Source organism: Sinocyclocheilus grahami, unplaced genomic scaffold, assembly GCF_001515645.1.
Source record: "Sinocyclocheilus grahami isolate Dianchi unplaced genomic scaffold, SAMN03320097.WGS_v1.1 scaffold40.1, whole genome shotgun sequence".
NCBI classification, from domain to species: domain Eukaryota; kingdom Metazoa; phylum Chordata; class Actinopteri; order Cypriniformes; family Cyprinidae; genus Sinocyclocheilus; species Sinocyclocheilus grahami.
The window spans coordinates 3,099,445-3,111,152 of record NW_015505219.1 but is presented as its reverse complement, the minus strand read 5'-3'; the positions used below and the strand labels follow the sequence as shown (position 1 = coordinate 3,111,152).

General features: G+C 39.1%; 1 protein-coding gene across 1 annotated transcript in view; it reads left to right on the top strand.

Moving 5' to 3' along the window:
• The first annotated feature begins 1,021 nt into the window (after window positions 1–1,021).
• The window catches only part of LOC107582109 (homeobox protein Meis2-like), a 17,367-nt gene continuing 6,680 nt past the window's right edge, over window positions 1,022–11,708 (top strand). The window contains exons 1-7 of the mRNA XM_016267847.1: window positions 1,022–1,553; window positions 1,711–1,943; window positions 2,364–2,505; window positions 2,688–2,738; window positions 3,177–3,227; window positions 3,333–3,479; window positions 5,105–5,219. Of these exons, the coding sequence (XP_016123333.1) occupies window positions 1,536–1,553; window positions 1,711–1,943; window positions 2,364–2,505; window positions 2,688–2,738; window positions 3,177–3,227; window positions 3,333–3,479; window positions 5,105–5,219 (757 nt within the window). The 5' untranslated portion in view covers window positions 1,022–1,535. The remainder of the gene's footprint in view (window positions 1,554–1,710; window positions 1,944–2,363; window positions 2,506–2,687; window positions 2,739–3,176; window positions 3,228–3,332; window positions 3,480–5,104; window positions 5,220–11,708) is intronic.

The window sequence follows — 11,708 nt, the reverse complement described above, 5'->3', positions numbered from 1 at the left end:
ACAAATATTACACAAGTTAAAAACTAAGGGTGTATAGCTTACTAAAGGGGAATGCTGTTTAGAATTTGACCAAAAGTAACATTTGTTATTTATATCACCGTGTATCACCGATAACATTTATATTGGAATAAAATAAATATAATTTCTAAAATATGTACTAATTTTATATGTATTTATTTTTTTTCCTTTAGTTAAGAGGCTATGTGGGGCTATTTGTTTTGAACCATAAATAATAACTTAAAAACAACATGATAAAATTAAAATTCTAAGTCAATTTAAATTGCCAAATGCAAAGCAAATTCAATGCTTCTGTACACCAGTTTAGCTTGTGTTTTCATCCCGGTCGATCTCGTTTCCTTTATAGGCGTTTAAATACGATGATGAGACAGTCGTGCAGAATTCCCTCAGTGTCATTTATGCGCAAAAAGTGCTTAGAATAAGAGGAAGATGTATAACTGCACGGGTTTTATAGTTTCCCATTTAAAATGCAGTTCCACACATTAACAATCGTTTCTTTTAAACACGTATATATAACAAACAGCGTGAAGCTATAGCCTAACATGAAACTGAACGCATGTTTAGACAGTTTCTTTCATCACTAAATGAGAACGAGGCATCTAATCTATTTATTGCGTTTTAAAGTCATATTTACAAATATACTAACAAAAGCTAAAACAAAAAATAAAATGAAAAACGTAAACCTATTTATTAAACTTGTACATGTCGCATTACGCGCAAGTATTGAAGGGCAGTTAACGGAGCAGTCCAACTGTATAGTCTGTGGTAAATATATTTTCAAAGGCTCAAATGCTGTGATGCTCAGCAATTTGTTGAAATAAGGTCCATTCCCAGTGCACTGATCTGATTTTAGCACTTTTAAAAATATAGACACTCCACCCCTAGTAACAAAACGCAGAGGATGGTGGCGCGTCATCTGTGCGCGTATCCAATGTGAACACTCGCTGGCAGCTCGTGGTCATTGCGCTCTTCTTTCTCTTGCTTTATGTAGAGGTGTCGAGCTGGTAACACCCACCACGCTTCCCAGGCTCAGTCATCAGGGGTTCAGTCTCTTCAAGAGGAACCTGCTCCAAATCACCAACGCAATCCCAGTAGAGGCAAAGCGTGGGTCGCAAAGAGGGACCATGAGATCCGGATAGTTTTTCCTCGCAGTGTTTGCCATGCCAGAAACGAACATCCCAGAATTTGGAAAGGTTCTTCTGACTTCAGGAAGTCTGTGACGGGTCAATTGCATTAGTTAGTCAGAAGGTTTAAGTGGAAGCAAATATTTGCAACCTATATTTAACTATAGTCTATCCGTCAAAGTGCGTTTGGCAATACGGTCGAATTGCTCAAAAACTAAAAGTGGCTGAAAAGGAAGCGATCAGAAACTCCTCACAGGACATGCTCTATCATCTCAACGGATTACCGACAGCTCAGTCCTCTTAAACCGGATGCACAAAAGGAATTAAATCACTCAAATTGCTTCCCCGTTGGATAAGATCACAATTTGCACTTAACATCAACAGAAGCGTCATATGCTGATGGCTCAACGGGTACGTTCTCCACCGCGTAAACAACATAAGTCGTAAAGTTTGCTCATAGTTAGTTTTCAATATTTCTATAAAGCTATATTAGGTAAACACGTGTGTGTGTTTTATAATTTTTTTTAATTTTTTGAGTTGCCTATGATGCCGTTTCTGTCTGATGCAGTACGAAGACCTTGCCCACTATGGTGGCGTTATGGATGGAGTTGGGGTTCCGACGTCCATGTACGGGGATCCGCACGCGCCTCGGCCCCTGCCGCAGGTTCATCATTTGAACCACGGGCCACCGCCACATGCCAACCAGCACTACGGGGCCCACGCACCGCACAGCATCATGCCCAGCAGCATGGGCTCGCCTGTCAACGACGCACTTAAAAGAGACAAGGACCAAATTTATGGGTAGCTACTTTATTGCAGCCATGCTTAATACAATAGTCAACACAATCTTTAATTGTTCAAATGGCGTGCTGCGTTATCGCACCGCATTTGACGATGCAATTATTTGTACTTTATTACAGTCAGTAAATGTAATCTTTGCATATACGATCTTAAAGAATAGTGTCCGATAGTAGCACATAGTAACAGTTCACCTGTGACATGTAAATAATGCGCGGCATTTTTTAAAGTTTAAAATAATGTTTAATTTTTATTATAAAAATTATAGAGCGCGTTTAAGTCACTATCTGACCGAGTGCAACTATGTGGCCGTCAAAGCAATGAAAGTAGCAATAAAACGCCAATACTGTCGTCAGAATGATTGCTCGGTTATTGATGTTTTGATCTGTAAGTTTATGCAAATGTTTATGTTGAATCTTGAAGGCACCCGTTATTTCCGCTTCTGGCGCTGGTTTTTGAGAAGTGTGAGCTGGCCACATGCACACCGAGAGAGCCTGGAGTCGCTGGAGGAGATGTGTGCTCATCCGATTCATTTAACGAGGACATCGCTGTGTTTGCCAAACAGGTAACTTATTGACTGAAAAATAAATATGTTTAACTGTTTAAATAAATGTTTGGTCATCCAGATTAAGTTGAACATTGGTGGAAAATCCAAAACTGTTATTTGCGTTTGGTGTATTTGTTGAAAAAAAAAAAAAAAAAAAGAGTGTTTTTCTTATAACAAACTTGTGACATTTTTTGTTACAGATCCGGGCAGAGAAGCCTTTATTTTCTTCTAATCCAGAGTTGGACAATTTGGTAAGTGTGAGATGCCGTTTCGCGCAGATTTTGTTCCAGGTAAAGTCGCTTCAAAGCTCCATGTGAGGATTCTTTGAGGGAAAGAAAGGAGGCTTTAGTGATTTATGAGGCCGCGTGTTATCAGAGGGCGTGGGGGTCTTTGCCCTGGGCTCCCTCAAAGCGTCGTCTCTAGAGGAACCTATTTACACTTCTGCTATTGTCACAACATTACAAAGCCAACACCATATCAGACGTGCCAAGTTTTTGATTCGACTGTGATTTCTTCAGCGTATAGAATAACCAATGATGTTTGATGTTTTGATGTTTGAAGTTTTTATTAGCTTATTATTATTAAACCATTATCATTATTGTTACTATTATAGGCTAATTATTTTTGGGTGCTGTTAATGTTGCTATTTTTGTTGAAATATTTCATGCATTATTTTACTCTTTCCTTAGATGATACAGTCAATACAAGTATTACGATTCCATCTTCTAGAACTCGAAAAGGTATGTTAATTATTTTATTATCGTGTTGCATTATTATAATTTTAGCCTATATTGTTCGAATAACAAATTTACAAACTGATTTATTTTTTTTCGGTTTTGAATCAGGTGCACGAGCTTTGCGACAACTTCTGCCATCGGTACATTAGCTGTTTGAAGGGCAAAATGCCCATTGACCTGGTAATTGATGATCGGGATGGATGCAAGACCGACTTCGACGACCTCTCAGGATCCTCGACAAATCTAGGAGAGCACGTGAGTTTTAATTGGCTTTCTATGAGATCATAAAACAGGCCAATTAAATAGTGGAGCTGTTTGCATTTGCAATCCAGGCATTTTGTGAAGGAACATTAGTGAGGTTTCAGGTGGCAATAAAATGCCATTTATTTTGTATTGTACTTGCATTTTAACCTTAACATTTGTAGTGCTTCAGCCACGCATTTGCCTTTTTGTCTTTTTAGCTTCCTCCATTATTCATCTCCACAATATATTTTGGTCATAAAGAGAGAGTAAGAAAGAAAGAGGAGTAATTACTTAGTTGCATATGCTAATTTATTTAAACAACATTATCTAAATCCATTTCTCTTTGCACTAATATGAATCATTAAGGCATTGCCCCAGGACACATCTTATTAAGAGGTATGATGATGATGATCATGTTGATGAAGCCCGTCGTGTTGGGTGCAGGTGTTGCTAAGGGTCAGGGTTTTCCCCCCACTGTCCAGCCCTCTGTTAGCCCTAATGATCAACGTTACATTTGCACGTGAATGCGCTATTGTCTTTGAACTGATTGGATTGTTATTGTCAAGCAGGAGGGGAGTCTTTTTTCACTCAGAGACCAACAGTGTGTTCTTTACAGTTGTGCTTCCTATTATCAACGCACCACCCCCTGTCACAGGAACAAAACCACAGAATTAAGAAGAACAGAACTTTACATTCTCCTTAGTTCTGATCCAGGTCAAAATGGAAAGAGAGAGGTTTTCCCCACATTAAAAATACAGCTTAAAACAGCCGTTTAGATGATTTGAACTGACGTTAAACGCCCGGAATAGTTCCTACATTACAGTCCTTCTATTTTCCATCATGTAAAACGTTAGATGACTTTCCTCATCCACACCATTCCTGTAAATAGACCTGAACCGCAGATGCTGAGGTCTAACCGTCATACCTTCACTTGGTCAGCTGAAATGTATTTGATGAATATGTACCTTTGTACACTTGACGATAACTGTAATCTTTTATTGATGCTCCTGTAATGTCTTATCGATTTACAAGTGTGCGGTGTGACACGGAACAATTTGAATTAGGTGATGAAGGGAGACAGTGGCCTTCTGAAACGTTATTAACTGCACACGCACACACCTAAACACACAAACCCACAGACTGCCTTTGTGTGCCCTAATGAGAAAACAGTGAAGGGCCTTATTCACACAGCTTTATTGTTGTAGGAGCTTATTCTGGCCTTTCTTAGAGCTCTTTAGCTGATCACCATCAGGCAAACAGCTGACGCGAAGGGCCTGAAGAGGAACGGCTGCTGTTTGCCTTCATGTTGAGCCCATCTTAAGTGCTTTGTACCCTGTTCTGGATAAAAAGGGGATGCCACTGGTTTCTTGTGAGCATTTACGGTCGGACATCAGGAGAAGCTGTTACCTTGGTTGAGGCTCCATAGGTCTAGTGTTCGGAAAAGTATTCCTAGTTTGTCTGGATCGTGCGTTTTCGCTGTCTTTAATTTGATCAGACTAATATTTCAGCACAGACATGGTAACTAGCTGTTAAAAAACGTGCTGTTTTAAAAATAGCATGTGTATGTGCTAGCATTACTAATGTGTGCTTCTTTTTTCACCCTTCGATCTCTGGATGTTCATGTACCTGAACCTCAGAATCCAGCATCTTGGAGAGATATGGACGACGCTCACTCGACTCCCTCAGTCGGCACCCCAGGACCCTCCAGCGGGGGACATGCCTCTCAGAGCGGAGACAACTGCAGTGAACTAGGTAGGAAAGCCTGTCAATTTTGATATTACATCATAATATGCATTTTTAAAAATGCTTTATGCTGTCATCTTAATTTCTAATCCAGGCTTCAAGTAGTATTTTCTCTTGAGGCTGGATTTTAAATTGTGTTTATACATAAGGGTAACCTATCTGAATCAAACTGAAGCATAATATGTTTTGTTGAAAAGACTAACACTGTCATCTTTTTGCTGTCTTCTTAACTCATTTAAATTATGTTTTACATTATATACTGAAAAAATGCTTACCTAAAAATGTCGACATCTAAATTTGTTTTATTCAAGTCAAAAATCTTATTAAATATCACTGAAGTTATATAAAAAATGGGTTAAACAGCTATCAATTATAGGTTACCACCTTGCAGTGTATATTGTACTTGTAGTATTTTGCAGAATTCAGTCTTTTAAATTCATATTTTTTAATGCCTATGGGTGTAAACAGTGTTTACTAATCAAAGTCATGTGTCATTGTTCGTGTCATCATTGCGATGGTTCGCTGAGCTGGTTTTACGATTTTCCTGTGGACACAATATGTGTTTAATGTTCTTGAAAGGTTAAGGGTCTAATTTAATTCACCAGATCTTCCATTTGCATGTCACTTTTTTTTTCTTAATTTATATTGCGACCTGCCACTCCATATTTATTGTCCTTTAACGCTGTTTACCTTTTGGGGGAATTTTTATTTAATTATTATATTTTTTTAAGACCTGTTTTTGTATAATTGCTCCAGTTAAAATAGCCTTCAGGGTTTCTCACCTCCTTTTAACCAGCAGACATCAATAGCCTGACCATTATGCAGCACAAAGCAGGATGTTCTGCAAGACAAGAGAAACCAGAACCAAAAACCAGCGGCCAGATTGTAATTCTTTGACAATTCAGCCTCAGTGTGAAAGACATCTTTAAAATGTTTGGCATAGCAGCAATGCCAGTAGTGTTTCTGCAATGCTACTCGGTATAAAAGAGAGAAAAGCATCAGGGTGGCGGCATTTTCCCCACACCAGGCTTTTTTTAAACAACAGTGGGGGGACATCCAAGGCCCACGGCCTTTTAACCCCAAAGAGCATGCATTGAAGAAAGGGAAGAGGAATGACCCCTGCCGGCCTGAAGGACAGAGCACTTCAAATACCGGTCACAATAGAGGGTTGATATCTGGGGTGATCAGAGGCAGAGCTTGGGTTAGGATCAGGGACATCTACCTGCTGCTCCTCCAGGAGCCACTTTGGATCGGTGTTCCTCCCTTTATCATTCCAGAGATCGGTAAAGCAAACACCTTTTCCATTACAAGTGAACGGGGGGTGTTACGTCAGTCACCCAAACTCGAGTCCAAAGGATTACCGGGACTCTTCAAAGCACCTGTCTCTTGTAGGGGGGTCCCTTTGTTGCCTGCACATCAGTAGAAGTTGCTCTTGTTGAGAAACCTTCATGCTAACTTAAGAAGGAAAGAGAGCTGCTCCCGAATGTTTTTAAGAACTGCTGACTCACCTCAGGGTGAGTTTGGGATGGTCGTGAGGGGTTTTCCACAGCTATCCTAAACATGTGCGTGTTGGTGGGAATGCAGAACCTAGGAATGTCCATCACAAAGGCCGAAAGGGAACAAAGGGAAGCTGCAGGACATTCCAGGCCAGTGTTCACCTCGAAGGCTGTTGAAAGACACAGGCTGAGACAGGATGTTTACATCTATATCTGAACCTTCAGTGGAGGCTAAATCCCAGCATGAAGCGGAGTGGACCAACAACAAGTGTCAAGAGCCGATGCCTCCGCGTTTTAGCCATCAATACCACCCAACTGTGGTCCAATCCTGTGGTCCTCCAGATCATATCATGGCCACGGGGGACAAGAGGATAAGAGCATCTAATCAATATGCTTTAAGCGAAACGATTAGCGAGAACAAAATCATCTGCGTCCGTCCAGTAATTATCCAGTCTGTTGCGTCCAGTAGTCAGAATTATGGCCCCTTTGGAGAAGTATAGTTCGTGATAGATTGAGGTCATGGTGAACTCATTAAGCAAGCAAACAGGATTTATTCTGTGATGCGTGCGGGGTGGCAGTCATCAGACCCGGCTAGTTTGCGCCGGGCCCCTTTGTCTCCGGGACATTCATCTATCTCCAGTTCATCTAATTATCAGCATCAGAACAACGCAGAGCATTTTAGCTTTGGACCTTGTCATCTCTCAGACGCTGAAGGTACCGTGATGTGACACGGATGCCATCAGGGTCAGCTTGAAGGATGTGGGAAACCGGTCGAAAACTCGACTTGTTTTATATGCATATCTCCGCACAACCCCTTCAGAAGTTTTGCTTTATACGTACGAGGGAAAGTGAAAAAAAAAGGAAGCTAGAAGCCTCCTCTTCTCCATGTCTTAGGGTGCTGTTTTTCCCTAAACAGCCCGAGGGCTTACTCCAGCCTTCCTCCAGGCTGCTCTGGCCCCCCTCTGCGCTGCGCGTGCAGACTCCGGGTTCGGGGAGTGAGGTAGGGCTCAGGGAGCTGCAGAGAGCAGCAGCCTTTAAAGAGAGTGCAGTCACACAGGCTGCATGGGCCAAGTTGCCAGGGAACAGTCAGAAGCGATTAGCGTCGGGTTGGATCAGCCCTGCGGCCTTCGTTTTCTGGAACAGGAGGAGAGAGGCTCGAGGAGAAGGGGGGGAAGAGAGTGTTTGAGTCTTCCTTAGATGTAAGGATCTCGCCCAGCTCTCTTTATCTATCGTTTTCCCCTTTTCTTAATCTTACTATAGTTTCACCTTTCACTTTTTCTTCCCTAAAAGTCATCATTTTTTTATACTTTATAGTTTATACTATACAGTTTTTGTTCTTTTTTTATCATTATTTAGCACATATTTGATATTTCATATTTATAAACACATTGAAAACTTATTTTTTTCTTTTTTCTTATTTCCTATATTTCGTTTTATACAGTTTCATTTTCAGTTTTTACTTTCTTTTCTTTAATGTGTTACTTTTTTCATTCATTTGTTTCATGCAATTCTATTGTTGAAATATGAATTTCATAAACACAAGGAAAACATCACCTCACATATTCACACATTATTGTTCCATTTTATAGTTATCTTTTTTTTTCTTTTTGATATTTGATTTTCATTAACACACTTAAAACATCTATTTTATTTTATTTTCTAATTTATTAGAATATTCATTTTCATATTTTATACTTTTAAATAGTTCCGAATATAAAATATTACTAAGTATATTACTAAATAGTATCAAGTGTCGCTAACATTTTTTGCTATTTGATTTGTATAAACAAACTGAAAACCTCACTTCTTTTCTTTCTTTTCATTTCTGTATATTCCATTTCATAGTTCAGATTTTTTTTTATTCCCTTTTAAATTGTTCCAAACGTAATATATAACTTTTTAGTCTCACTAATATTTTGATATTTGACGTCATAAACACACTAGAAATTCATGTTTTCTGTTATTCTTTTCTTTTCTCTTCTGCTTATATTATTTCTTTTCTCTTCTCTTTGTTTTTACTTTTTCTTTCCCTTTCAGAACATAATACTTTCTATTAATCTTTTCTTTATATTCACAATAAACCCTTAAATAAACCCAGGCAGTTAAGACTGTGGTCAACATGCAAACTCCTGAAAGCATAATGAGAAGAAACAGCAGTCTGTGTTGTGTAGAGACAGACAGTGTGAGACCACTGCCCTGCCCTTGACTTGCATTTTGATTACGGCATCAGTAAGCCAGCCTGAAGTCCATCTATCACCCCCCCTTCTTATATTCAAATGCCATTATTCATTAACTGAAATATTAATGCATGAATATGGCGCATACAGTCGCCTTTGATTGATGCATCCCCAAAAACAAGGAGACACAGCAGGGCCAATCTTAAGAAAAGTAGGGTTCCTGTCCCGCCTCCGGGGAGGAGTCCCTCAGATACATTATTCACACACCCTCCGGGCAGGCTTTCAAGGCATCTCTACCCTCAGGGCAAGAAAAATAAGCATGACTGTTAAAAGTAAATCATCTTGCCTGATGCACAGTTAATGGAAGCGGGAGAGAGGGATGGAAAGAAAGAAAGAGAAAGGAGGGTGAGGAGGAGGACAAGACGGAAACCTTAGTTTAAAAGCGGCCTCCTGCCTGGCTCTGATCTTAAACTAGATTGGATGGTAATGGAATGAAAGCAGGCTTGATGTTATCAGAGAGCTCACAGTTCAAAAAGCATTGTTTGTTAAGCATCAATTGATCTTACAGTATAATGCCTTATTCACGTCATGTCGGAATTACCGTAATTGCGCGTTTTCGAATAGTAAAAAAAAAAAATCACGTATTATCCAACTCTCATTTACAAGTTAGAAAGTAGTATTTTTTTGAATGCTTCGACTTCGACTGAATCACTTCAGCACATATTTATTTTTGATATTACATTTTATTATAGCCAGTATGTATGTATGTATTTATTTATTTATTTTGAATAGGTGCAAATATATATATACATGTGTGTGTGTGTGTGTGTGTGTGTGTGTGTGTGTGTGTGTGTGTGTGTGTGTGTGTGTGTGTGTGTGTGTGTGTGTGTGTGTGTGTGTGTGTGTGTGTGTGTGTGTGTGTGTGAATACAATATATATATACCTAGTTACTTATGCAATTAAATATTGTTAACATTTTACACCTACATAAAAATAAATATATAATATAAATATAATACAAATAAATATAAAATAAATAAATTTTTAGGTTGTTACATCTATCTATCTATCTATCTATCTATCTATCTATCTATCTATCTATCTGTCAATCTATCTATCTATCTATCTATCTATATCTATCTATATATATATATATATATATATATATATAGACACACACACACACAAAATTAAAAGTGCTATAAAATATATAGTGCTAACAACATTGTGGTCAAAGGTTCGATTCCCAAAGATCGCATGAGCTTCAGTAAATAACTAAAATAAGCTTTTAATCATATTCTGTGTATGTTTAGAATAGCTGACTGTATTTAGCTGCAGTGTTTGTACGTGACCACCAGTGTTGGGCAAGTTACTCTGAAAATGTAATTAAATGACTGATTACTGATTACTCCTTTTAAAAGCAATCACGTTACTGTTCTGATTACTTTATTTCAAAATTAATTAGTAATTAGTTACATTACAAGTTACGTTACTTTTTTCTCCATGAAATTCATGAAATCCCAGCATACACGCTCCTGATAAGTATTTGTTATTAAAGCATCAACATTCACTGAACACTGTTATTTTAACTAAAGCAAGCGACTGCTGCGTGCATGGTTTGGCATGGCAGAATACCAGCAAATAGAGCTGCTTTTATAATCTCTAAAAGACATCTCAATTCATCGCAATCTCACAAATCTCTGTTATAGCACAATAAATATATGCATAATAAATCGAATAATGTCTACAATTCGTGTGTTATAATGAGAGGATTCGTGAGCACGCAAATTTCAGCACTGCATTGCTCAATGCTGCAAACACATGTTATAGCCTAAATAGAAACTCTGCATACGCTTGCACCTGTTAATCGTTTATATTTTATATTAGTTCATGTTGCTTTTGTGCAATAGGCTAGATGAATAACAATTTATTTGTTTTAGATGTTTTATGTTTAGATATTTCTATTTTGCGGGAGTGCCGTGAATCATTTTATTCTCCCACATCCCACACACACACGAGACTCTGCACTCGCCTATCAAGTCTTGTCCCGTGCCGCACTCTGTTGCGTCGGGTCTCGCGGGAACAGGTCTCTAATCCACTGGGATTCGACATCCTTTTTACAATCTAGATTATAAATCACTGCATTCTGTCAGCAATGTAACGTGGCAGTAACATATAGAGGCCTCGGCTTGTAACTATACTCAAATTACTATTTTGAAAATGATAACGCGTTAAACTACTCCGTTACTAAAAAAGTAATCAAATTACAGTAACGCATTACTAAGTAATTTGTTACTGCCCAACACTGGTGACCACTAACTAAACTTAGTTCCGTCTTGCAGTGAGGCTACTGTAAGCGGTAAATTAGCGGTTTAGCATCATATGTTCCCTGCATGGTATACCAGTTACTAACTTCTAAAGTCTAACACGGTTTTCTCAACAACCGCTAACAGGCTTTGCTTTACTTATGTTTTTCCAAGCTTTTTCGACTTTACTTTGAGTGCTAATTCAGATCAGATATTCTCTTTGCAGTACCAAGTCTCCATTCCCCATTCAAGCATAGAGCCTGGACATTCATTACCCCATGTCAAAGACAGAACTCACATTGAATTAATAGCACTGGGGTTGGTGCAGAGCTTTCCTCGAGATCTCTGACATTGAGACAGCGAGAGAGAGCGGGAGAGATCTCGCTCTGTTGATTAGCGTTCCCTCTCACTGCATGGATACTCCTGCTCAGTCCTTGTGTTACTGTTGCTAATCAAAACAAGCCCCCCCCCCCCCCCCCGGGCGCCCTTCCCCTCCTCTCTGTTCGGGGTCTGGTGTGC